The sequence below is a fragment of the Telopea speciosissima genome, chromosome 1 (assembly GCF_018873765.1).
Source record: "Telopea speciosissima isolate NSW1024214 ecotype Mountain lineage chromosome 1, Tspe_v1, whole genome shotgun sequence".
NCBI classification, from domain to species: domain Eukaryota; kingdom Viridiplantae; phylum Streptophyta; class Magnoliopsida; order Proteales; family Proteaceae; genus Telopea; species Telopea speciosissima.
In genome coordinates, this window is record NC_057916.1 from 44,479,231 (window position 1) to 44,506,666 (window position 27,436).

The 27,436-nt window shown below is 38.9% G+C and overlaps 1 protein-coding gene and 1 long non-coding RNA gene across 2 annotated transcripts; both read left to right on the forward strand.

Moving 5' to 3' along the window:
• The first annotated feature begins 992 nt into the window (after window positions 1–992).
• LOC122647400 (probable serine/threonine-protein kinase abkC) lies at window positions 993–27,436 on the forward strand. The gene is made up of 5 exons (XM_043840818.1): window positions 993–1,168; window positions 1,960–3,298; window positions 10,634–10,891; window positions 18,869–19,024; window positions 27,194–27,436. Exons 1-5 carry the CDS (start codon window positions 1,161–1,163, stop codon window positions 27,311–27,313), a joined length of 1,881 nt encoding a protein of 626 aa, XP_043696753.1. The 5' UTR covers window positions 993–1,160; the 3' UTR covers window positions 27,314–27,436.
• On the forward strand, window positions 20,126–25,465 carry LOC122647415. The gene is made up of 3 exons (XR_006330880.1): window positions 20,126–20,430; window positions 22,249–22,252; window positions 25,344–25,465. It is a non-coding gene; the product is annotated as an uncharacterized LOC122647415 (long non-coding RNA).

Consider the following 27,436-nt stretch of genomic DNA (forward strand, 5'->3'; position numbering starts at 1 on the left):
GATCCGAGCCAGGCTCAGCCCCAGGCCTCAACCTTGGCCCAACCCGACCCTGACTCAGGGCCAGAAATTTCTAGCCTTGACCTGCCCTCAGGGTCAAATATCTCAGCCCAGCCAGGGCGGGTTCGGGCCGATAGCGCCAAATTTGCACCCCTAGTTCAAGCAAGGTCGACTTGGGGATCCAACGATTCTTTAAATAGGGCGGGCGGGGGGGTTTGGGAATTTTTTTCACTTGCGGTTCCCCTGCCCGGTACGGTTCCCTAGTGCCTCTAATAAAATGGGGTGGACCCCACTCGGGCAGTGTGTTCGATCAAAGGGTGGAATGGTCATTTCAGCCCCCCTCTGAGAGGAACCGCACAACCGTACCGATCAATGAAAACCCCTGGACCTTTATCCCCTCAATTTGCCTACCCCTCAATTTCCTCAATTCCATGTAATAGAGGGGGTGAAAATGACCACCCTACACCCTACCCGAACACACTGCCCAAATAGGGTCCACCTCCGTCTATTACATGGAATTGAGGAAATTGACGGGTAGGCAAATTGAGGTGATAATTTTCCTTTCGAACCCCCTATTGTTTTGTGCAGGGGTACCTTCGAAAATAAAAAACAACTAAAATCTAAAATTCTTAAAAGAAAATTCGAGGGAACAAAAAAAAAAAAAAAAAAAAAAAAAAAAAAAAAAAAAAAATAAAATAAAATTTCATCATTCTATTATTTTAAATTTAAACGAAAACGAAGAATATTTCTTAACAAAACAGAATATTCGTATTTTTATTTTCGTTTCTATCCACAACTACTAATCTTCGGCAAACATGATTCTTTATCCAGAAGAAAAAAGGAGAGCGATTGGAGTTCTTAATTTCTTACTAGACGAGTACAATTCAAGACAAAATGTAAGTGGCGACCCGCCGAACCCAATGACAGGCAAGCAGCTGCCTTGCATCGGCCACGTATATGTTCATCGTATATGCTGACTGTCTCGAAGGCTATGCCATCCCGCATCGAAGGCTATTGACTATGGTGATGACCAGCAACAACAACGGTGACAATCAACGCCTGAGATGACGACGATGGTTGTCCGCACGGACGGATGACAATGCCGTCTGGAATACCTCACCTGCGTATTCTGGTCAGAAAGGCTCCCCGTGATAGCATTCACCATGTCAAGGTTGGTATCTTAATTTGGTAGTGCAAGCTGCAAGAGCTTCTGCAGTTCTGCTTCTTCATTCTTCTTTAAGGGATTTTTTCCCCTTCTTGTTTGCGTCGTAAGATTTTAGCTTCTGCTCCCCCTGCCACCACCATCACTTCTTCATTTCTCCTAATTTTGTGTGATCAAGTTCTCATTTTTCGTGCTGTTATCAGTTTTGTCTTCCGATGGTTGTGTTTGGACGAGTTTTAGTTAGGGTTTGGAAGAAATTAACGTTCTCTTGTGTCTCATTGTGAAATTCCTCTTCTCCTGAGCTGAATTTGATAAATATTCCATGAGAGTTTGTTTGACGAGCTGCGAATCAGGTTCGGTATCTGCTGTTTTTCCACGGATATTGGGTTTAGTTCCGTGAACTTGCTTGAATTAAGTTTTCTGTTGAATTAATTTTAACCATGAACAACTGCTTTATCTCGTTGTAGTATTTATTTATATATATTTTTTATGTTTGTAATTTTCTCGCGTGTAGTACTGTAGTATGAATGTCTGTACAAATCCTTATATGCACACGTTTGGGGTATTGAACACACTCCAGACATGGTTCCTACACATCTGAGATGTGATTGAATTGTTAACAGCAGATAAGAGGTTCTTCGTTGACTGAACAGGAGATGGTGGTATTGTTTTTGGTTGCTTTGAAGAAATGAAATAATCTCTTTTACTCCAATTCCTGCTCATGTAGCTCAGAATTAGTTATATTTTAGTTTCACAGCATTTTGCTTGGTCAAAGACTAATGTGTTTGTTGGAAGTGTAGGCTTCTTTCCCTTGGCAACATTACTACGGTTGCACATTTCCTTCTAGCAAACCAGAGGACCAGCTTTGCAGAGATCAAGAAGCATGGAATACTTTTCACCCCCATTCTACCTTCCTCCATGAGCAGATCATATTCACAGTGTAGTTTTTCTAGTCAAGGGCATGTGTTGTTTAAATTATTCAAATTGAAGGAGAATTTATACAAGAGCGGTTATTCCAAGAACTTCTCTTTTGTCTCCGCAAGTGATAACATGACACACCATGCCCAACTTGCTTGGAAAAGGCTTTCGCAAATATGTTCATACGGAGGCTCCGCTTTCCCTCCAATAAGTAGGATTGCTTGTGCTGTCAGCTTGGCATTGGCCAGATCACACATGGTGGCTCCTAGCATTTTTGCCTTTATTATCGGAGAGTTGGCATGGACTCAGAGAACTTGGGCAGATGCTGAATACTTCCCAAAAGGGAACAATCTATACATTCATGCGCAAGATGGAAATGCCTATCTAACTTCATTCGTGTTCTCCATCTTGGAGGGTCTTATTTTGTTAGTGAGATTGATCTATTTGGCAATTTTGTTTTCCCCTGCAACCATTGTGGCTCCATTTGCAGATTGGTTCAGTGGTCGTTTTAGGAAAGCATGGCTTAACCTGGTCCATCGTACTCTAGAAATGGCAGGCCCAGCATTCATAAAGTGGGGTCAATGGGCAGCCACCAGACCAGATCTCTTCCCTAGCGATCTATGCACTGAGCTTGCAAAGCTTCACTCAAAAGTACCAGCACATAGCTTTGCCTACACAAAGAGGACTATTGAGAAAGCATTTGGCCGCAAGCTTCATGAAATTTTTGAAAATTTTGAGGAGGAACCTGTAGCATCTGGAAGTATTGCCCAAGTGCATCGAGCTTCTTTAAGATTTTGCTACCCTGGTCAACAGGTCAAGCCCATGGTAGTTGCTGTGAAAGTTAGACATCCTGGTGTTGGTGAAATAATTAGGCGGGATTTTGTGATTATTAATGTGATTGCCAAAATATCAAATTTCATCCCGACCTTGAAATGGTTGAGGTTGGATGAAAGTGTCCAACAATTTGCTGTTTTCATGATGTCTCAAGTTGATCTTGCGAGGGAAGCTGCTCATTTGAATCGGTTTATTTACAATTTCCGCCAATGGAAAGATGTCTCCTTTCCTAAACCTTTGTATCCACTTGTGCATCCTGCTGTCTTGGTGGAAACCTACGAGCAAGGGAAAAGTATTTCCTACTATGTTGACGAGCTTGAAGGAAATAATAGATTTAAAAGTGCACTTTCTCATATTGGGTCTCATGCACTTCTGAAGATGCTTCTGGTACAGTTTCTTATATTTTATTTTGTTGTATAGGCAATTCTTTTTTCTTTTCTTTTTCTCCCATTCCTCTGTTTCAGCTAGTAATTACTCTTGTTTTTCATCTATTCAATTTTTTTTTGTGGACACCGTAAGGCCTCATTTTCATTGGGTGATATCAAATTAATTTAGTGCTTTATATGCAATTTTGGTCTTATATTATTATTATTGTTGTCGTCGTCTCTGTCGTTGTTATTGTCGATAAATAAACCTTTGTATTTATAAATCAGGGATGCATGCCCATAAACCAATTTTAAGATCTTGCACCTAGCAACTGGTTGGACGTTAATGATGCATATCTTGTTGATAGTTTCAAAACCTGTTTGTAATTGAATGTTGACTGGCTATGAAAGGAATTCTGTTTTTCTCTATACCTATCTGACGCCATTGAGTTGGAGTAAGTTTTGAGTTGAGTTGTCATTGTCTATAATTACTAATACTATAATTTCTACCTTACTGTTGTAATATGGGTATAAGGGTAAATCTGTCCATAGGGGCATTCTTGTACTTGTACCTATTATTCACTTATTATAAATAAAGTAGTAGGGCTGTCAATGAAAGTCAATCATTCCTCCCAATCAAACATGGTATCAGAGCTGAGATCCACCTTGGGATCCCAGCCCTAGCCTCAGACCCTCCCGGTCTCGGTTTTCATCCCCGCCTCCTCCACCTTCTCTCTCTCTCTCTCTCTCTCTTGTTTTTCATCTACCGCCTCCCACTCTCTCCTTTCTCTCGTCGTCTACCTACCGCCAACTCTCAGTGGTGGTCTCTTAAACCACCGAGTGTCTCTTCTCTCCTCCCTTATTTTGGTCTCTTAGATTCACCGTGATATGATCTGAGAGACCCCTTTCCAAGCATCGATTTTTCCTTTCAGGGTTTTATCCCTGATCAATTTTTTCCAGGTTTTGTTCCTTGCTGTTGTTTTGTGATGATGATGGTTTCTTCGATCGTGGTTGCTGCTCTTCTAGATTGTGGCATGTTCTAGGTTGGTAGCCTTCCTTCTTCAACCTGTGTGAACATCTTGATTGGTAACTATGTTAGATCTTACCACCGCATCAACTGGAACTAAGGGGAAGAGTCGTGGGACTCATAATGATTTCCCCACTTTCTCTGTGAGCTCTGTTCAACTAGATGAGAGCAATTATTTGATGTGGTCGCATTCCTGTTACCTTTCCATCGATTCATGTGGATGTTGAATATATTACAGGAGAAACTGAGAAGCCTACTACAGCTGGTGCATCACAGAAGAAGTGGAGTTCTGATAATTCTTTGGCGATGTCCTTCTCATCAACTCTATGCAGCCCTAGATTGCTCGGGGTTACCTCCTGTTGGATACTGCGACCAAAATTTGAAAAGCTGCTCAAGATACATATTCCCAGGTTGGGAATGATGCACAGGTCTATGAACTCCGGAAGAAACTTCATGAGACCAAACAGAAGGACCTAACTCTGTCACAATATTATTCTGAGTTACGCAATCTGTGGCAGGAGTTAGACTTCTATGATAACTTCCAGGCTACTTACACTGTCACTGCCACTAGTTTTAAGAAGCAGGAAAATAAGTTCCGGGTGTATGATTTTTTGGCTCCTAGCATTTTTGTCTCTATTAGTTTGACTCCTATTAATTACAAGTGTGCCAGTACTTCTTGTTCTTGGATCTTAATTGTCTAAGTGGGCCTATAAGCAATCAAAAATGGGTTTTCGGAACCCTGGATCTGCATCAGTAACATATTGATCTCCAAAATAAGCCTAATCTAGTCATTCATCTTGTAAATTGTGATTCATTTGTAGGCTATGAAATCCCAAATAACGTATGGCTCCATGGATCTCGGAACAGCCTTTTCAACAATAGGTATAGATCACCTTCAATCGGAATCTTCAAAATGTTACAGTTGCCAGATGTTGACTGCAGTAGTAGAATCTGACTTGATAGGACCTGTATTTGAGTTTTAGTATGAGAGATGATTACTTTGAGAATGTTTGATAAAATATAATCTTCAATCATATTTATGATGTAGGTCAATGATGCCCCATGGTTTCCTCTTGACTTCAGGTACATAGTTTGATCAACTTAATGATTATGCACTTTGACCGTAATGATCCTGCCAAGTTATGCACCGTCACAAATGATCTATTCAACTCATTCTTAGATGACGGGTATATTTTGAAAATAATAATGTTTCCAACTAAGTGGTATGGTAATTATCAAAGCGTTTGATCTGAATCTTCCTCATAGGATATTTTTCACAACTATTGTTGATGGGATCATTACCATAGTTTGAAAACTTGTTTTGTTTCGGTGTTTCGGGTTGACCGAAATATCCGAAATTTCGGTCGAAATTTTGCATTTTTCTGTTATGTTTCGGTAGGTCATTTCGGTGGGTTTTAGGCCAAGTTAAGGCCTGAAACTTCATGGAAACCCTATTTTAGGCTATATAAACACATTCAAATGTTCAAATTACAAAAATAGTCACCCAAAGTGGTGTTTTGGATTTACACCATTGATAGGTATTATACGATCGAATCCTAATGTATAACTTAGTTAATTACACACATTGTTTAAGACTTTAAGTACTAGAGGACATAATAAATTAATGATTAATAAGCAATTTAAACAAGTAAATTGACTTGGAAGTTGGAAACATAAAGTGACTGACTCATAAGTCATAACTTAAGTCATAATATTAAGTACAATAAGTAAATAACAAGTTAAGAAGATGATATCAATATGACAATATCCCCAATAGTCCAATTCAAGTCAAGTAGTCATCTAGCGACTCAAATGTTTACAAATATTCTAATAATAATTACTCCAACGTCCAAGATCGACCTCACTCATAGTCCGATGGAGCCGACATGCATTGTTCTCTGATTGTAGGACAAATGAATGCCACGTCATAGTATGGGAAAAGAAACGAGTGTAGTCATCCATAGTAGCCATGTAAATTGCATCAACAACATGCTAAAGGTAACCTATCCTAGGATATGGGTCACGATATGACGCCTCTGGGAGCATGTACGGGTACAGCTGGTGGGTTGGGTAGGAAAAAATGTCATCTACAAAAGATGATCCACTACGTCCCTGCGAGTGGGAGTCGTACTCAAAACTGGGAATGGATGGAGAAGATATTTAATTGATCACCATACAATGTACATAACCCCTATTTTTTTTACGTTCTTGTTGTAAGAAAAGCGAATTTTTGAAGAAGAAAAATAAAAAAATAATATATATAAAGGAAAAAAATTTCGACACTGTGAGGTTGTAGATCGGCCTCCGGTGTCTAACATATATTAATTTCATCACAAACAAACAAGTATTGATCATGCTTCTTTCAAAAAAGCATTTTTAGAGAAATTGGTTTTACCTGAAATAGTGGAAAAGCTTCACAAATGTGCTAATGGTGTGTTCTCCAACGTAGATGCGGCGAAGATTTGAAGGCCGGTGCAAGAATTAGTAAGGGGAAGTTGAAGGATGAAGAACAAGGAGAAAAAAACCCAAAATACCAAAGCTTGTTAAGTCTCAGTCGAAATTTCGACCGAGACTAACGAGTTTTGGTATTTATAAAGCTACTTTTGAAAAAGGAATCTCGATATCTCACGAGATTTTGATTTTGTCTCAAGATATCGCGAGATGGTCGAAATTTCGATCGAGTTTTTGCATTTTTTGATTCGAGCTGCTGTTTTATTTCGGTCAGGTTGAGATACTCGAAATATTCGAGATCTTGACCGAGATTTCGCGAGATTTAGTACTATGATCATTACAATGATGATGTGGTGATATAGAATTGGATCAGAAAATCTTAAATCTTGTGAGCAACAAGCACAATAGAGCTACTAGTGTTTGTAAATAACAAACAAATCATAACTTCCAAGTCTCAACAAATGAGAAAAACTGAAACTGAGAGCTGCTAGTTGATTTAGATTTATCATGAAACTGAGCTTCTTTTATTAGGAATAAGTCTAGGGTTGGGTTATATACATGTTGGGCTTTTGATTCTATGGGTTTTCAATGTAATAGGCAACTTTTATGGGCCTAAACTATGAGTAATAAAGTTACATACGGGATTGGTTAGTAGATTTCATTTTATTTGGTTAGTGGTCATGTGATCACTTAAGTGATCATGTGACTATTTAATTATTATTGAAGTTGGGCTGGATTAAGACTCTATAAGTTCAACCATGTTTTGAGTCTATTTCTTTTAGTATTGGGTTAAGGATTGGGTTAGGCTTTTCCTTTTTAGTGTAGGAGTCTATTTTTGAGTCTTTTATACAAGGTTGTAAGGCGGGCAAGTATGGAACATGAATTTTGATCAATGAAAAGCTTTTTGCTGCTCTTCTTCTTCATTGAAGATTTTTGTCTTGTGTTTGATCAAGGTTGGTGGGATTGGTGTTTGATCCAATCGACACCTTGCGGTGTGAAGTCTGGGTGGATCGTTTGAAGGAATCGGTGTTTGATCCGATTGACACCTTGCGGTGTGAAGCCCGGGTGGTTCGAATTGGTTATTTGTTTTCTCAATTGCTGTTACATTCAAGTTCTGATTTCATGAGTGATTCTGCATCATCAAGCACTGTTCAAGTCTAATACATCACCCCAAGTCTGATCCAATCTTTCTTCATCCACAAGTAAGTCTAGAACTGAAAACCTGCAACTATTCTTCTTCCCTTCTAGAAGGTCACATACAAGGTGATTTTCGCGAGAATTCTGCCCAACCAAATCTAACCGTTAGAACATGTTAAAATTTTTATCGAATCTGCCTCAAACCTTAAGAGAGACTCGATCCAAATTTCATTACCATCCACTGAGACGGTTGTCTGAAATTATACTTTTACCCCTCCTATCTCTTCTAGGAAATCTCCATAACTCCAGATTTAACTATCTGATTTAGCCGTAACTTTCAGCATATATTCACCTCCATCCTACCCACACTCAACCTGAATATTAAGCCCATTCAACCACCTGATTTCCTGTTATTATAAACCCTAGATTCCATCATCTTCCACCTTTCAAAACCCAAAACCCTAATCCTAACTTGCTGCCAATTCATTCCAGCACACATTCCTCCATCAAAACTTAACATAACCATCATTGATAGACTCCCCGCACCTGCCTAGCATAACCAACACCCCAAATCATAACTTCCAAGACTCAACAAATGAGAAAAACTGAAACTGAGAGCTGCTAGTGTTTGTAGATAACATCCAAGATTCAATATAGCCGAAATTCTGAAACTGACTGGGCTTCAATTAAACTGATCCCAAGACTCCAATATATAATGAGCCACTTGAAACTTAAAAGAGAATCACTAGACTTTGGAACAATTAAGACCAATTGTAATATGTTGATTTGTCCTCCAAATAATCAGTCATTTGGGCTTTAAAATCCCATCATAGAACTGAGTATAAAAATTGGCTAAAGTTTGAGAAAGAATCAAATGAAGCCTGTTTAGTCTGGAATTTTAGGGTATGATAGTGCCCTTTTGTAAGCTTAGCACACCAAATTTTGAGCCCAAACTAATTATTGTAGGTCTTTTTTGTTTCTGCAATATCTATCAGGCTGTAGCAATTTCAGTTTCTAGAAAGCTGCCTAAATTTTGAATAACAACAACAACAACAACAACAGCAACTCAGTCTTATCCCAACTAAATGGGGTTGGCTACATGGACCCTTGCCCTTCAATCAGCTCTATTCGAGGTCATGCTTGATACAAGGCCTCAGCTATTCATTTCTTTCCTCACCACTTCTCCTAATGTCATTTGTCTGCCCCTGGCTCTTTTTGTTCGTTCAATCTGAATCAAATCACTCCTCCGTGCTGAAGCATCCAAAGGTCTCCGTTGAACATTTCTATGCCAACTCAAATGACTTTCTCGTTGCTTATCATGTATTGAAGTTACTCCCAAATCAGCTCTAATATGACCATTCCTTACTTTGTCTTTCCTAGTTTTGCCACTCATCCATCTCAACATCCTTCCTAGTTTTGCTACTCCCAAAGCTGCTTAAATTTTGTATCTTTCCGAAAATCAACCAAGCATGCAATACTTATAAAAGGCATATAGATCAACTAGTCCGAAGTTTCTGGTTGAATGTAAGCCCTTGACATGGTTTCTGCTTAATATGACCAGGCTGGAAATGTGGTTTGTGGGATGCCTGGATAGGTTCCCTACATCCCTGGAATAGCTTAAATATTAATTGAAATTTCAACCTAATTCGTGCATTATCTCTCACAATTGTTTTCAACTCATGGTGAAAAGATTTGGGGGAGTTGGCACTCGCCTATCCATGCTTAAAATTGACAGTCCAAGGAAGAGACCAAAGCAGCAGCTATTAAAATGGAGTGGCAGTGAGCACCAGTAACAGTGACATAGTAGTATTAGCAACAGAAGGAAGAAGTTCCTCCAATTCCGCAGCTCTACTCTCCTATGTAGTGCTAAGGTGGGAATGGTATATACACTCCTCACTTTCTTGTAAAAGTAGGACTTGGAAACTAATGAAACAAGGAAATCAGTAGCTAGAAATTTGAAACCAACCATGCTTACGACCATCCTATTCAGACTGTTTAAATCAAAATTTCTTTCTTGATTCTGGAAAATTACTTATAAGGCCTCAAAATCATAATTTAGAATTAAGCCCCAATTACCCAAGCCAACACTAATAATACACTTCTTTCAAATCTTTGCTATTATCCCCCTGCACTTCATTGGATCCCATGGGCTTGATAATTGTTGTGCCAAACTACAGGTTCAATGCCCATTTTACTTTGCTTCCCAAAAATGCAAATATGATCCCATCTTGGAATAAGAAGACCTTGAGTTATATGAACCACATGTTGAAGAGCTTCATGACATCGAAGAACTTCCCACACTCCCCTCAGATAAATAAAATGCTTGTGCATCATCTCGATGGGCTACCTAGCCATGCTTTGGATCGTGGCCCTTCTATTTTTGCAATGTGGAAGGATGAGGTCACCATTTCAAGATATAAATTATCTGGACTAGACAATGAGGCAGAAAATGATGGTGTCAATGGAATTAAGTATTTGAAGAATTTCATGTAACTTTGATCTTGGTTTTCATTGTGTCAGTCATGGTGTCTTGCATGTTGTCATCCTTGGGTAGATTTAGCTGTGTACTTGGTCTCATAGTTGTTCAATGCTACTAATGCCTTTGTTTATGATATCTGAATCCCAATTCCCAAACTAGCTTAGCTCATTTTAATGTTTATTGTTTTCCGCCTGACAATTAAATGAAATGTTCAAATTATAGCGCTGGAATTGAAACATTTTAAGATGTCACATTCTTTTCAGGTGGACAATTTTCTCCATGCAGACATGCATCCTGGAAATATCCTTGTCCGAGTAGGTCATAGCAAATCTTCACGCAAACCCAAGCCTCATGTCATTTTCCTTGATGTAGGCATGACTACTGAGCTTTCTAAGAATGATCGAGAGAATTTACTTGAGTTCTTTAAGTCTGTTGTCCTTCGAGATGGCCGTACGGCTGCAGAGTGCACTCTGAGATTATCAAAACAGCAGAACTGCCCGAATCCTAAGGCCTTCATTGAGGTAAAATATATAGTGATTACACCACATTGGAGTATCAGCTAATATGTTAATAGACTAATTCTATAAAACACATTATTTTTTGTCCAGATCTGAAATCCTTCCTAATTGTAGGTTGCTTTTAAGATCTTATCCTTGTTGGTATTGGCCCATAAAATCAGCTGTTACCTTATCAACTTTTGCAAAGCTTTGAGAGAGAGTTAAAGTGTATTTACTACTCTATAAGACTTTTAAATTTAATCAACGAAATCACTAAAGTTGTAGGGGTTAAAATGTATTAACTACTCTATAAGACTTGTATGTTAAGAAAATAGAAACTTCAAAATAAACTTTCTAACTCAACTTAAGACCCATCGAAAGAATAGAAACTTGGCATTCAAAAAACATATATCAAGGTCCCCAAGACTTAAATGTGCACTCAATTCAGGCATGTTCCCCCTTAATATACCCTATATTTGGTCTGTAGGATTAAGATCATTAGGTCGTTACAGATAAACAATTAAAAACAAATGCTCATATCCAAATAGCATCAAAACAAGCTTCACTCTTCATGCCCGGTTGTTTCAGTTTTGCTATTATGGTAGATGATCATACTCTTCAAGATTTTGATTAGTGATAGAGGATGTGGGGAAAGAGATAAAGATTCTATAGAAAATCTAAATTCAAAGGAGAAAATCAAGAAATTGAGATGTGTGGTAGAGAGGGAGAAATTCAGGGAAATTAATCAGAAAATAATTAAAAGAAATCAGAGGTAAAGAAAGACTAAAGAACTCAAGAAATTAATCAAAGATTCGATCAATGGCCTGAGAGCAGGTCAAGACTGGCAGATAAACCTCAAGGATTGTTCAAGATTTCTAATCAGATTGCATGGACTTTCTGAGGGAGAGAAATCATCATTTGAAGCTTTGGTCTTCCATAAATCCCTTTGAACTGAAAAAATTTGACCTTGAGTTCTGTAGATGATCAACAACTAAGTCCTGTGATGATCTATGAAGAAACCTTAAAGAACATGTGCAATAGGAAGATAGTCAGCAATGACTGAACTTTGTTATTGAAGAATTAACCTGGAAAGATGAAATCAATGGCGGCAACTTCTCATTGTCTTTACATCCTCTTATATTTCCATGTCATATGGTTCTTCATTGTCTTCGATTCTTCTATTGTCTTTATAGAATTTTTTAAACTAGAGTTGATTCAGTATCTTTGTTCCCTATGTTGTTTTCATAAGATTCCCCTGCCCCCAGTTCTTTTATTTTCTACAGATATCACCCATATTTTCATAACTTTCTTGAAGTTGTTTGAATAAACTAGACCCTGCCTCCAAATCTTGCTTAAGATTTTGAAGTCCAACGAGAATTCAGTATGATGTATAAATAACAAAATGAGCTGTTGATTCAGTTAAACTGAAATTTATTAAAGCGTTTAATCTCCAAGTTCCTTCTGGTACAAATTGATAAAAGAATGGTTTTAAGATCCCAACCTTGTATATATAGGGCTTAAAGATTCAGACTTTACCTTTATCATTTAAGGTTAGCTATTTTGTTATATGATCATGCCATTCAGTGATTACGTTAGCAGCTGAGAATATGGGAATAGAAACAAAGATTGAAATAGGAAAATTTAAAATAAAAGTAGAAAATCAAGAATTAAGGATGTGGATCGAGAGAGAAAATCAAGGAAATTAATTAGAAGACAAAAGAACCTATTAAACCTAGGTTTGAAGTAATTATATGGAGTGCAAGAAATTGATCAAAGAGTCCAGTAACCCTCTAAATAGCAGGTCCAGAACAGCAGAAAAACTCATAGATTGACCTGTAGCTGGAAATCTAATTCAAGAAGAGGAAGCTAGAACTTCAAACAACTGGTAAATAAGACCATTAACTGAGGCTAATACCAATGGAATCACCACTGTCAATCTAGAAGTATACCCTCAGGCTACCATATATTTTTCTTCCATAGCCAAAATCCTAAATTGCAGTTGTTCCTGTGGGTTGTTTGTTGAGTCTTTCTATAATCCCTACTATTAGGAAAAGAAAGACTTTTAATGTGAAATCGTTTTTAAGTTTAGATACTCCCATATGTGCTCAACCACTTCACTAAAATAAATTAGTCTATAAACTTGAGAAATAGACTAAATCATTCCTAATCAAACTAAACTTTTCTGAGATGAAAATCCCGTGACAGACCAACACCCTACTAGTATATTGGTTATAATTTTCTCAAATCTCTACAAAGCATGGATATGCACAATCTTGGTCTTGTTGAAAAGGTAACTGAATAAGATTTCAGGTGGTGCCAAAGATCATGCTAAACAGAAGTTTGAGCTTTGAAAGTAGCCTCAGGAAACAGTGATGGAAATAACCTATATTAAAACACTAAAAACGGAAAAGGCGGAAAAACCATGAATGTGACCTCCTTTGAGTTGAATTGTACTCTCCAAATAAGAACACCATCTTCTTGAAGTGTTAGTTGCTCCTGCATCACTTTATTTAAGATTAGATTGATAAATAATTGTAATTAGATAAACTCAGGGTCTAAATTTGAAAGATATATGTTAGCAGAACCGAGAATGAGAGAAACTAGCTGACTCTATAAGAGCAGCAGTCTATACCTAATGAATAACAATTAAACTACCCCAAAAGGACCACAATACCCCCACGGTATTCCGGATTACATATTCCAACGCTCCCCCTCAAGCTGGATTATACATATACTAAAAGAAGCTCTAGCTTGAACTAATTAAGGAAAATAAATGCTAACACTCCATTCTAACACTCCCCCTTAGTTGGCGCATATATGGCACTAATGCCCAACTTGAACAAAATAGGAAGAAATAGAGTTGCAGCAAATTTCAACTTGATACACTGACGGATGAATAAAGCTCCCAATCACAATAAATCTTCAAGAACTTGAAATAATTGATCTTCAAAACTTGGGCAGACTTGATCAGCAAAGTTGTAAACAATCTTCAATAGGTGTCCAGTGATGAATCTTAGATTGGTAATCTTGAAGATAAACAACTAGGGCAAGCAAGCAGCGGAAACAACTGAATCAGGTAGCGGAAATAATCAACCCAAATTTAAATCCTCAAATAGGCATACAACACCCAAATATCTTCACTACGCTTCAATACTTTAATTTCCCCCTTACGGCAAGTTCAACCTAATAACAAAAGATACCCAATGGCTATGGTGGAAAAAACTGATCTTCTATGTGTTTTGCCACAAATGTTCCTGCAAGTTCTACTTTTGCAATATCTACAAGTGTACTGTACATAATCTCCCCCTCACGTGTAGTAGTACACATGGACATAACAGAGATAATGTAAGAGATAATGGCAAAAGTATAATGTTCTAGAATTTTCCAAAGGTGCTATGGGAATGTAAAAGGAAGGAATGACAAATTATAGTATACCATAAACTTCCAAAATGGTTTGGGTAAATGCCAAAGGTATGGAGTATGGGAATTGAAGAAGCAGTGGGATAAAGAGTCATGGAGCAAGGCAGCACATCAATCTTCAACCTTCATCAATCGATCAAACTAACTTCTGAGATGGAAACTCCTGCAGAGCAGAATCGAACACCAAACTCCAATATTCAGATCTGATTTAAAGAAGGAAAAGCAGATCTGTTTGGGAATAATGGAAAGGCTCCACTCTTAAAAAACTTGATCAATCTTCAAACAAGGAAGAACCAGTGTGCAAAACTCCAATCTATAAACTCCCATATGTTGAATAGAACAGATGAAGATATCTGGGCTGAATTGATGTAATAAGCTTCTAGAAAACTTGGATCAAATCTGAAGTAGAGAACAATAATGCTTGGAGCAATCTCCCAGAGTAAGCTGAATATAAACCTATAGAAAAGCTTCACAAAACTGAATAGATTCGTAGTCGCAATCAATAACCATGGAACAACTGTTGTAATCCCAAATAGAAACTGATCTCCAAGGTAGTAGATTCGATTCTTCAATAAGGTGAAAGAACTTCAATCTCCAATATTAGGCAGACAGTCTCAAGAACAGGGCAGCGGTAGTCCTTATGAAGGCAGCATTAACATGTTAACCAGTCATGCTTATAGAAGCCAATCAACAGAACTAGCAAGTAGAAGACAATAGCTCAGTAGATCCAATAGGAATTAATGCAGCCAGCCACATAGGAATTTTTCAAAATACTTAAAGAATGAAGCTGATATTTGAATTAAATACTCCTTTGATGTTGATAAAACTCCCCTAAAAAAATCAGCAAGAGAGGACATCCCTAACCCTAAGATTGATTATAGTCAGGGTTTTTACAAAACTCTGAAAGGTGAGATCGATTGTAGGGAAGGCGGCTTCAAAAAATTGATGATGACTTGTCAAAGATTGATGATGTCTTGGAATAGATGCTGTTCTCAGCTGCTTGAATGGATCTCCAATAAGAATAACCAATCTCTTTTTGTGATTGAGACTTGATCTTCAAGAGGGAGAAACACTAAAAAAGTACAGGAAAAAAATAGGGCAACAGCTATCACATGAAATAGAACTTCTTCAAGCCATGTATTGATGAAGTAAATTGTCCCTCTTGATGGTAGAAACACCTCCAAAAAACTCCAGTAGTAGCAAGTAACCCTAACCCAAAAATCGATTTGTGTCAGGGTTTTTGTATAACCCTGAGAATAGGGATCGATTGGGGTAGGGGTCTTCAAATACTTGGAAAGAGGCTAGTCCTTATAGTAGTGGAGAATCACCCCTAAAAAATCAGCAGCAACTGAAAAGAGGAACCCTAAAATCGATTGGAGTCAGGGTTTTGAAAAACCTTGAAAAGGTGAGATCGATTGGGTGAATCAAGGCTGGAAAAGAAAGGAGAGGGGAGTAGATGGAAGAAGGTAGATAGGTGTTGGGAATGGTTGCATAGTAGCTCCAACAATGGAGGATCAGCCTTCATGAGTGAGAGGAATCTAATCTTCAAATTTTTTTGGAAAGCTCCAATATTGCAGGTATGGTTCCAGCAGTATCATTAGAATTTAGGTTATAAAAAAGGTAGATTGGGAGGAGGGCAGCAACAAAATCATTGGATTACCTCATTAGTGCTGCCCTCTTAGAAGGATGAGAACCAAAAACAAGAAGAAGGAGAAGCTGAGAGAGAGAGAAAGGAGGGAGAAAGTGAAACGATGGTGAGGGGGGTGTTCTGTAACCCTAGATCAGATTAGGAGGCTCTGATACCATGTTAGCAAAACCGAGAATGAGAGAATTAGAGAATGGTTAGTATATTATCATTGATAGGTAAGCCCTCTACTTATAATAGAGGGAAAATTACAAAGTGGACAGAAATACCCCTAACTAACTGACTCTATAAGAGCAGCAGTCTGTACCTAATGAATAACAATTAAACTACCCCAAAAGGACCAGAATACGGTATTCTGGATTACATATCCAACAATATAATTTGTACATTTTAAGGTCCTAGACCACTTGAAGCAATAGTTTTTCTTCACTTATCTTGAACTCTAAAGAATCTAGCTAGAGGTGCAACTCAAGTTGAATTTGAGTTCAATTCTGAATGAAATTGGGCAGGCTCAGGCTCACTTTGGTTCAAAATTCATCATTTCTCAACACAAGCGCACCCGAGTTGCACCCCCTAACCCATTAGTTGGTGCAAAATTTTTTTTTGTTGAACTCGTTGCTTGGTTTCGGTGAGTTTTTGACCTATTTAGGTCATGAAATTTGGTATACAGCCTATTTTGGGCCATTTAAACACAATGTCACTATCAGATTTTAAAAATTGAAGTCCTAATAGAAGTTTGACTTTGGACCCTAGGTTGGTAGGCTATGACATACACGGTTTCTAATGGGTTTAGGGAAAAATGGCTTACCTTGGAATCCTCCAATCTTCTTCAAATCACTGCAATCTTGTTGTAGATCAATGTTTCCATGAGTTTGTTGTAATCTGGCGATTTTCCGTCAAAATAAATGAGAAGATCAATTTTTGGAAGTCCACAGCTTTCCCATCGAGATGACTGAGACCTACCAAAATCTCAACTGGTCTTGGTCGAGTCGATGTCTTTTTATTTCGTATGAGGTCTCGTCTCAAACCTTTAAAAAAATGAGATATTACTGTGATCAACACCTTGCCGAGACCTTGTTCCATGCTGGGTGGAGGATCCACCAACAAGAATGACAGGAGAAGAATTTTGAACTTTTGGCATGTAAGAAAATAAATCGGACTTACCTGGTCATATGAGAGGATGCACCAGAATCAATAATCCACAGAGTAGATCAGGTGATGATAAAAAGACCAGAATTACTTGTGTGGGCTAAACTGCTAAAGTGGTTGTGGAGGCGGGAGGCAGATGACTCAAGCTATTGGAGGCTATTAAGTATCTGATTATGGTCATCTCAAGGCACAAAAACAGAGGTAGAAGCTCCAGATGTAGATTCAAGTGTTGAGTCGCCAGAAGTCACTCTCTCAGTAGAGCTATTAGTAGTGGTGGTGTTGGCCAACTCATTGGTCCAGTCTGGTTGACCATGTTTAGCCCAACATGTGTCAATGGTATGATTTGGCTTGCCACAGAAGGTAAATTGTCGAGAATATCTATCAGATTGCTGTTCACATGTACCACAACTACTTGGTTTTTTGCCATAACCTCTCCATTGGCACAACCTTTCCCAGAGAAGGTAGAACCACGTCCTCAGCCAACAACAAGAACTGAACTTTCCTTAGGAGAAGGGAAAGGGTTCAGCCCTGGATGGAGTAGATGTGCACTGAAGAGGGGAGAATGTCTCATTCAAGGAGGATACTTTCTCACCAACAAGACGTTGACATTTAACAGATTGGTGGTCAGGATGTAGCCCAGCCAAAATTTATCAACATGGAACTCAGCCCACTGAAGCTTCAACTGTTCCAGATCAGTGGTAAGAGGTTGGTGGCCTTGAGTTCGTCAATTATACCCTTAGAACTAAGTCCGGGAAATATTTTTCCCTTGAGAAAAACCTTCCTTTAAATCATTCCAGACCCCCTTGGCAGTAGTATGAAACATGACATTGGCGGTGGGCCCTCAGGAGCACCACGGCAGCATAGGCGCTGCTAAACCAGGCCTGCCAAATAAGGATGATTACTGATTTATTAAAGCTCTGACACCATGTAGCAATATCAGAAAAATTAAACCAGCAACCAAAGAGAAAGAGGAAGCGAGATGAAGAAGAAGAAGATTGAAGAAGGGAAGGTGAGACTACCAAAAGTAGTGCAGACTCGATACCCAGGGAGTCTCCCCCTTACCATATTACATGTAACCAATAAAAGTAATCAATAATCGGTACAAACACACAAGGAAAGTTATTCCTTGTCAAATACGAAAGAGAAAATAGAAACTAGAATCCCAGACAAATTAGGAAAGAAATAAAAAGAGCTAAAATAAAGGAAACAACGGATCAGCCACGATAGGGACAATCCCCCTTTCGTGGTGCACAAGAAGAAAGACTATATTACCGTGGTACACATAAAGGTGTATCCCCATGGTAATGGGTCAAAGCTTTAACAATTACAAACTTTCTAAAGAGTGAAGAAAACAAGCAAGTTCCAATGGACCCCTTTGCCGATCCTAGATTCGTAGTACCACATTGAGTTCCTGGCAGGATCAAAACCACTAGCAGATTATTATTGCTGCCGAAGCAAGTTATCCTTTGACTTTTACACAAATGCTGGCCATTTTCACAAAGATATAGGAGTGGTTTGGCCATATATCACAAAAACTGATACTGTTAAGGAAGTTTCCCTCTTTGGAGTCGAAACTAGGGTAGAAATTTTGACCAAATTTCGACCGAGACTTGGTAAGATCTAGGTATCACACCTGGTTCATTTTGACTTTCGTCGAAACTGAATTTTTTTTTGAAATTTCTGTCATTTCAACCAATGTTTCGAACATTGTTTACCAGTGCAAAAGAAGTAGCAGTTCTCGTTTGGCCATCTATGTAATCTTCTAAAATGTTTTGGTATTTCAACAGGAGGTGGAGAAGACATTCAGTTTCTGGGCTACCCCAGAAGGTGATATTTTCCATCCTGCTGAGTGCATGCAGCAGTTACTTGAGCAAGTTCGACGTCATAAAGTCAGCATTGATGGCAATGTTTGTACAGTGATGGTTACAACTTTGGTTCTTGAGGTAAGATACCCTACTCTGTTTTGTTTGTACTGTCATTTCATGCAATACACATTACATTCCTTTGAAATGCTGAATAAATCTAACCCGCCTCCCCAACCCCCACCCCATGCCAAAAAAAAAAAAAAAAATGTTGAATAAATCAGCCTTAGTCAGCTGCTGTTCCCACCCCTTTGTTGGACTTTGGCCTTACTAAGCCATATGCAACTCAAGTGCATGTCTTGGGAATGGACCAAGATGGGTATTTTTTTTGGGAAGAGGGATTGGATCCCTGGTCTCAGGGGGTTACCGCACCCAAGGACTATCAGAAGATGAACTGGAATCTTCAACATGCAGGCTGGTTTTTTTTGTCAGTGTAAGCCTGGTGGTAACAGTGAACGAATAATCCATTTTCTTACAAACCTTATGTCCTGACTACAGCCATCCAATGTTTTTTTTGGGTGAATAGAAATTTTTGGGTGAATACAGCCATCTAATGTTAGATGCCACATATGCAATGTTTGCCGGCATCCAACTTTCCTTCTGGTTTTGATGCTTGATAAGTATCATGTGGGGCCTGTTTTACAACATGCCAAATGTCAATCATGCCATTTATATGGGAGTAAAATGGTAAATTCATTTTGGTGGTTGGAGTGTGGCATTTACATTTCTTGTTTTCCTTCTTTTCTGTCTCTAATTTCTTGATGGGACAAAGCCATTCCTTAAATTTGATGTGTAACTGATGTGGTAGTGCTTCTGTGGACCAGCACACAAATGATACGAAGCCTAGGATGAGAACCGGGTCCAAATTTCGTTCATTCTTGTAGGATATTTAGGGGTTTATTTATTTAGTTGGGTATCTTGTAATCTTTATTTTTATAGAAAGTAGAATATGTAGACAATCTTGGTATAATCACTCTCTTCTTCCTTTTTCTCCCTTCCCTTGTGGCATCGTTGCTGCTCCTATTTTCCTCCTATTCTTCCTTTTTTTCTTCTATCTCCCATATTCTCTCTCTTTTCTTTAACTATTGCAAGTACTGGACTGAAGAATCAGCAAGGCTTTGTTCTGTTCAGGGTGACAGTTGCGGCCCATAAACTTCGTCATTGATTCATTAGGCTTGATATTTTGGGTGTAAGAACCCCTGGTATAGGCAGCCAAAGCGCCCCCAAGTTTCAGCTCTTAAGTCCCCTTCTACTGTGGGATACTCCTCTGAGTCCATACCTGAACCTGCAACTATCTCTGGTTCCGGTTTCAGAGATTTAAAACTAAATATCAGGTCGCTGGTTTGTGGGATTGTGGATTGGAATCAAGTGGCCTTTGGATTATCTACCTATTCTTAAAACCGTGGCTTGACTGGAGCCTTGTGTGAAGGGCTGCATCCATTGCAAGCTGAACTCCATTACCACCCTCTTTTATTCCATCGAAGGTTGTAGTTGTACAACACCAACAAACAACAACTAACTCAGCCTTATCCTAACTTAATGGGGTCGGCTACATGGATCCAAACAAACAAAGTAGGTAAAAAAATGAAGAGATGGAAAAAGAGGTTGGGAAATAAGATGAGAAGTGAAAAAATGCACAATGACAAATGAACGATGGGAATAAGAGAGAAGTGAAATATAAAAATGACAAATAAAGTAGGAGGAAAGAGGCATAGCCCAACAAGTCAGGAGAATCTCAGCTAGATAGGGTCTGCTACATGGATCCTTGCCCTCCAATAGGCTCTATCCAAAATCATACATGGTACAAGACCTAGACTATGCATGTCCTTCCTCACAACTTCTCCTATGGTCATTTTAGGTCTGCCCCTCGCTCTTTTAGCTCCTTCAATCAGAAACATATCACTCCTTACTAGGGTGGTCCCTAGATCTCCGTTGAACATGACCATACCACCTCAAACGACTTTCTCAGAGCTTGTCATTGATTGGAGCTACTCCCAAGTCAGTTCTAATACGATCATTCCTTACTTTATCCTTCCTTGTTTTTCCACACATCCATCTTAACATCCTCATCTCTGCCGCATATATCTTCTCGATATGACACTTCTTAACTGCCCGACATTCTGCCCCATACATCATAGTCGGTCGTACAACAGTCTTATAGAACTTTCCTTTAAGGTCTACAGGAATGCGTCGGCCACACAGCACTCCAGGTGCACCTCTCCACTTCATGCATCCCACTTTAATTCGCTGTGACACATCATCTTCTATGTCACCTTCTTTATTTATGATTGACCCCAAATCTCTAAAATAGTCACTTTACGGTATCTCTCTTTCGTCAATTCACACCATGTCAGTATCCATCATAGTGTGACTAAAATTACACATCATATACTCCGTCTTCGTTCTATTAATATTAAAACCTCTTGTTTCCAAGGTTGATCTCCATAGATCTAACTTAGCATTAATCCTTGCTTTTGTCTCATCCACCAAAACAATATCATCGGAGAAGAGCATACACCATGGGACCTCGTCTTGAATGCTCTTGGTTAAGTCATCCATGATTAGCGCAAAAATATTAGGGCTTAAGGCTGATTCTTGATGTAGCCCAATCGTAATTGGAAATTCCTTGCCTTGACCTCCAACAGATCTCATACTAGTCACCACGTTCTCATACATAACTTTTATTACATCCTCATATTTACTCGAAACCCTTCTCTTTACTAGAACATGTCGGATTAAATCTCTAGGGACTCGGTCATAGGCTTTTTCTAGGTCAGTAAAGACCATCTGGAGATTCTTCTTGCTAATTCTATGTTTCCATGAGTTTCCTCAATAAGTAGATAGCTTCCATCGTGATCTACTTGACATAAAGCCAAAATGGTTCACTGAGCTATGGGTCTCTCTTCTCAAACGGGCTTCAATAACCTTCTCCCAAAGTTTCATAGTGTGACTCATAAGCTTTATGCTTCTTAAGAGAGGAACCCGACCAAGAACTTGCACCCGAATAGGATCATAGTCATCATTAAGGCCAGCCAGAAAATCATACACCCGAAACTGGTCCACATAAGAATGATAGGCAGTAATGTCGGCAGTAGTAGTAGGCTGAACACGAGCATAATGATCCAATTGCTGCCATAAGCACTTGAGGGCAGCATAGTATTTAGTGACAGATAATTCCTTTTGAGTAGTGTTTTGGAGCATCTTCCTGATCTCATAAACCTGAGCACTACTTTTTGACCAACCATAGGTTCCCTTGACTGCAGTCCATATCTGAGTAGCAGTGTCAAGGAGGAGATACTGGCTAGAAAGGTCAGTGTGCATAGAATTCAGATCAAAAGACATTACCATAGCATCGTTGGCAGCCCATTTAGTACGGGCAGCACCTTCCTCAGTAGGCTGTTTGGTGGTGCCAATAAGATGGCCAGTGAGTCCCCTACCAGCCACGGTTAAGGATAGAGATCTGGCCCAAATTAAATAATTCGTACCATCAAGCTTGATTGTCACAGCATATGGAAGAAAATCAGACCTAGTCTGACCATCGCTGTCAGAAGTAGCCGTGGTAACATCAAAGTCCGGCATCATGATGAGAAGTAGCAACAAAACCAGATGAAGCAGCAGAAAATAGGGTATGAGACCCCTCTTGGCAGCAGCAACACAAGCAGCCCTAACCCCAAATCGATAAGTTGCAGGGTTTTTTTCAAAACCCTGAGAGAGGTGATCAATTAGGGTTAGGGGTCTTCAAAAAAACTGAAAGAGGCTGAAACTGCTGTTGAGTACCTTGTGTGGTGTGATAGACACACCCTCCAAAAATCAGCAATATCTGAAACCTAAAACCCCAAAATCGATAGTCAGGGTTTTGAAAAAAACCCCTGAAAGTAAGATCGATTGAGGGAAGAGAGCTTCAACGCTGAATGCAGGGCTGCAGTAGATGCTGTCCAATGGTGCGATATAGAAACCTTCAAAGGGGAACAATCAAACTCTGATAAGAAGTAGGTCTGATCTTCAAAGAGAGGGCTTCAAAAAATCATAGAGAAGAGCAGGGCAGCAGCTATCGCAGATGAGTAACCAAACCTATATTACATGAATTGAGGTATGTAGAGGGCAGCAGCTAGATCATTTGATCACCTCATCAGAGCTGCCCTTAAACAAAGAGAGAAAACCCGAAAAAAGGAGGAAGGATGGGAGGAAGAAGATGGAGAGGGAAGAAAACGATGGAGGGAAAGGAGGGGGGAAGTTTTGTAACCTAGATCAGAGAAAGTGGCTCTGATACCATGTTAACAAAACCCAAAATATGGAATTGCTTGGATGATCAATGTGATCAGCCCAAGACCTATATTTATAATAAGTGAAATAATACGATGAGACAATAATACCCCTGCCATAGCCGACATAGCTAGGCAGTGTATAATAACAAAATAAAACACCCAAAAAGACCAGAATACCCCCACGGTATTCTGGTGTACATTATTCAACATCTACTTATCACCACATTTGGGCATCGGTGTGGCGCATCGCTTACGGGGGATGCCCTAAAAATGAGTACAGAAAGACATGAGATCGAGAAAAGAAATCAAACAACAAAAGGATCCATGCAAAAAGGAGATTAGTAGAATATATTAAAGTGCTGGCTGCCGACCTGACACACCACTATAATAAGAAAATAAATATAAATAATAGAAAAAAGTAGACACAAATGGGTAGGACGGAGACACACCTAATGCATTAAACGGCACCCTCAATAGAGATAGAGGTGGATACTCATGCAAAGTAAGGTACACAGGTGGTAGAAAAGTATAAAGAAATGGGTAAAAAGGAGAGGAAACACCTAGGGCATTAAAAGACACTCTCAAAAGGTACAATATGGTGCATAATCAAGCTAACCAAGGCACAAAGTCGGTAAAGCAAAGCTTACAAATAAAGATGATAAAGTAAACAATTTGTACAGATTAGCGTCTATATGAGGCAGGTGTAACAACAACATATATAAAATGCTATCATGGTCAAACAAAATGAAACATCAACAAATATAAATGGATTCAAGCACTTTAAACTAGAGTGTATTAGGGATTGGCAAAATAACAGGCAAAAATTAATTAGTGGAAGAAGAACTAGGATTGAAACAGTATGGAAAGGAAAGGTTTGAAACAAAAAGCAGTATAAAAAAAGATGTAGAGATGAAAACAGATAATCAGCACCAGGATATAGGGAGTCAAACTGCGTGACAACAAATTAATGATCCCACATAAGATGAAAGGGTTTATGATAATAACACAACACCATAGTTGTCATGGTGTCGCCATGACGCCACAGTGGCATTATATCGGTGGAGATGGGTGCATATCTACCAATGATATGGGTGAGTCAAGAATGTCGACCGATATGGCCTCCATGGCGCCGCCATGGATGCCATACCACGACATATGGCCATATCGGGCGAATTTCTTGCTTCAGATTATAAAACTTGAGTTTTTAATAATTAATTTTTTTTAACCATTTAAGAGTTAATGCTTTTTCCTTAAAGTGTATTGGAGGTGTAACTTTTCAGTTACACCTGCAATACACATTAGCATAAAAAAGCGTTAAAACACTGATACACTATACCGTAACTCTTTAAGTTAGGAAAAATAGAAATGTAAATAGAGAGTCTTCTTTGGCTCGGCACTTCGAAGGTGTCGGCGACGCAGTTCTTCGAACCCCTCTTCAGCGGTTCTCAGCCTCCTTCCTCGGCTCCGGCAAGTACTCCCAGTTCCAGCAACCTCTTCAAGCAGGTAAGTAAAGTGCCTTTTTGTTTAGTTTTTTTTTTTTTTTTTTTTAAATTTGGTTCTTCTTCTTCTTCTTCTCCTCCTAGTCCTCCAGCGACTATTCTCAGTCCCGACGACTGTTTTTTTTTTTTTCTTGTATGAGTGTAATATACATTAGTGTATATTACACTTTCATGAATTAAACCATAGTAGTACACTTTCATGTTGATGTTTGATGTTATAAGGTATATATTATAGCATACTAAATGATATTTTGTTAAAAAACTATTTATCCACCCGTGTCCCCCTTTGGATAGTCCGCCGTGTTAAAAGCTCCTGTATGATATACATATTGTTTCCTCCCTTTCCTACAAGGTCGGCCTTTTAGAGGAAGCGGTTTCTATATATTTAAAGTACGGAAAATAAAAAATAAAACATGGTCGCCATGATCGCCCACGGGCGACTTGTCGACATATCGATTAGACACCCCTCCACCAACTTGGATCGCCGTGACGTCGTGACAACTATGCACAACACGAAGACAATAAGTAGATGAAACAAGAGCCAAAATCAGTTTGGATAAAACAGCATATAGCAGATAGCAAACTAACAACGTACTGTGTAGCAAGAGAGAAAGGAATATGGCAAGGTTGTAGTAGTACTGTGTTCATTAAATTTACAGAAAATCTCATGCCCTTTCAAGTTGTTTCTGTTTATTCCTAAGACCATTTTTGTTTCCTTTCTACTCCTTTTCTTTCAATTCTAATTACGGTCAGTCCCATCTGGTGTGTACTTTTCCCAAACGGGTCCTGGGCTTACTAGAAATTACAAAACTGCCACTAACCTCATTATTTGAGTTTCTATTATTTGGGGGACCCATAGTGACCTAGAAGCAGGGTTTGGGGAACCCGGGTTGCATTCGTAACGATCATACCATAACAGTAAAGTACTAACATACTATAGTGAGTATAACATCAGGAATCTGCGAACACAAGTAATTCAAAGTTCTTGCCAATATAACTTAAACTATATGATATAGTTTAAGCCGTTCTCTGCTTGGAATCTCCTAGTTCTGCTGGAGGATTTTCACCAAACTTCAGGAGATCATATGTATTTTAGTTGATGTAGTGTGAGTGAGTTTCATATAAACTGTTTGCTCCCACCTTTTTGGCCAAGGATGGGCTGAGAAGTATGGCCACTTGGCAGAGCGCAAGAGGTGCGGCTGGATAAGGATCAACCAACAACACATGGATGGTCGGTAATCTTAGGAAGGGCCCACCATGCCTAGGGGTAATCTAAAAGAAGGGGCACGTGACAGGGCGAGTTACTCCACAAAGAAATCGTGTGACACATGGCGGTAAAATAGCTGGGTTATGGATTCATGACGGTTGTGGCAACTGCCAAGTAGAGGTTTTCATGGGCTCCATCTATAAAGACAAGAGTCTTTATGAGAGTAGACACTCAATAACACACGAAAAACACACATGGGCTCCATCTATAAAGACAAGAGTCTTTATGAGAGTAGACACTCAATAACACACGAAAAACACACAGCTTGATTTCTTCTTTTACATTTCTCTTTCAGTCATTTTCCAGTTTATTTTATTCAAAGATGTACGCTTTCGTCATTGGATCGCTCATTGTACGGAGTCAGGGTTTTGTCCGCTGCTCAGTAACGGTTTGATCTAATGCGCAGTTTGTGCGTTGAAGCATCTGATTTCTTTGTTTAATTGTTATTTTAGCTTATTTTTCCATTCATCTTTCCTTTATTGCGTTTTATCTTCTTTGCATTACGTATTGTCATTGTCTCGATTGCGTTTATGCTCTTAGTTTAACCCAAAAGTCCTTAGACTCAGGCACGAGGGAACCCAATCCCCTGATTAGAAGTCAGATAAGGCATATTAGTCTCGTTTGAGCCTGCGTTAAAGGTTCTGGCACACCTGCACCTACATTCACTGCATATTTGTGCCATCCTGTAAAGGTGTTGGAAAAATCACTAACATAAACAGAAATATTCTGCCATTGAATGTCCCTTTTGATTTTGGTTGTTTGTGCCACTTAACTTTTTGGTCCCATATCAGTGATTTCTCTGAAGTTTCTTTGCAAGGTTGAAAAGGGAGAGATCTCTCTCCATGGTCCATGTTTATAGGCTCTGTCCATGTGCATTGTTTTTCAGCCACTTTACAACCCAACTGGCAGTGGAACTTACTCTGTCGACCTATTGTCCACATCAACCTCTAGTCATTTGGCAAGTTTCAGAGCAGGAGTAATTAAAGCATTAAAAAATTCAAAGTTTTGAATAGCAGTACCTGGCAAATATATATTGGATTTGTAACTATAAATAAATACGTGATCAAAAAGATTTTGGTGAATCTGCTTAAGGTGCTATATTTACATGACATGTTCCTGTTTTGATGGATGGTAGGCTCTGTTTGTCATGGTGAAGGATTGAATTGAACATTAAAGATTCTCAAGTTTCAAAACTTTTGACTTTTCCCTCTTTTTATAGGGCTGGCAGAGGAAGCTTGATCCGAAATACAATGTGTTGCACACATTACAGGAACTGCTATTCAAAACTGACTGGGCAGAATCTCTCTTTTACACAATTGAAGGGCTCATGGCCCCGTAAACAATTTTGATAGTGAAAAAAAGTAAGAAGATACATTTCCCACTCTACAGGTTTAACATTTTATGCCTCTGTTTCTGTCAGTTTAGCTATGCCTTCTGCATATTTTGATTTGTTATTGTGACT

Excerpts from the sequence above, each read along its gene's own strand:
- LOC122647400 (XM_043840818.1), top strand. Across the intron at positions 3,299-10,633 it reads CACTTCTGAAGATGCTTCTG|GTGGACAATTTTCTCCATGC; the intron begins GTACAGTTTCTT and ends CATTCTTTTCAG. Across the intron at positions 19,025-27,193 it reads TTACAACTTTGGTTCTTGAG|GGCTGGCAGAGGAAGCTTGA; the intron begins GTAAGATACCCT and ends CTCTTTTTATAG.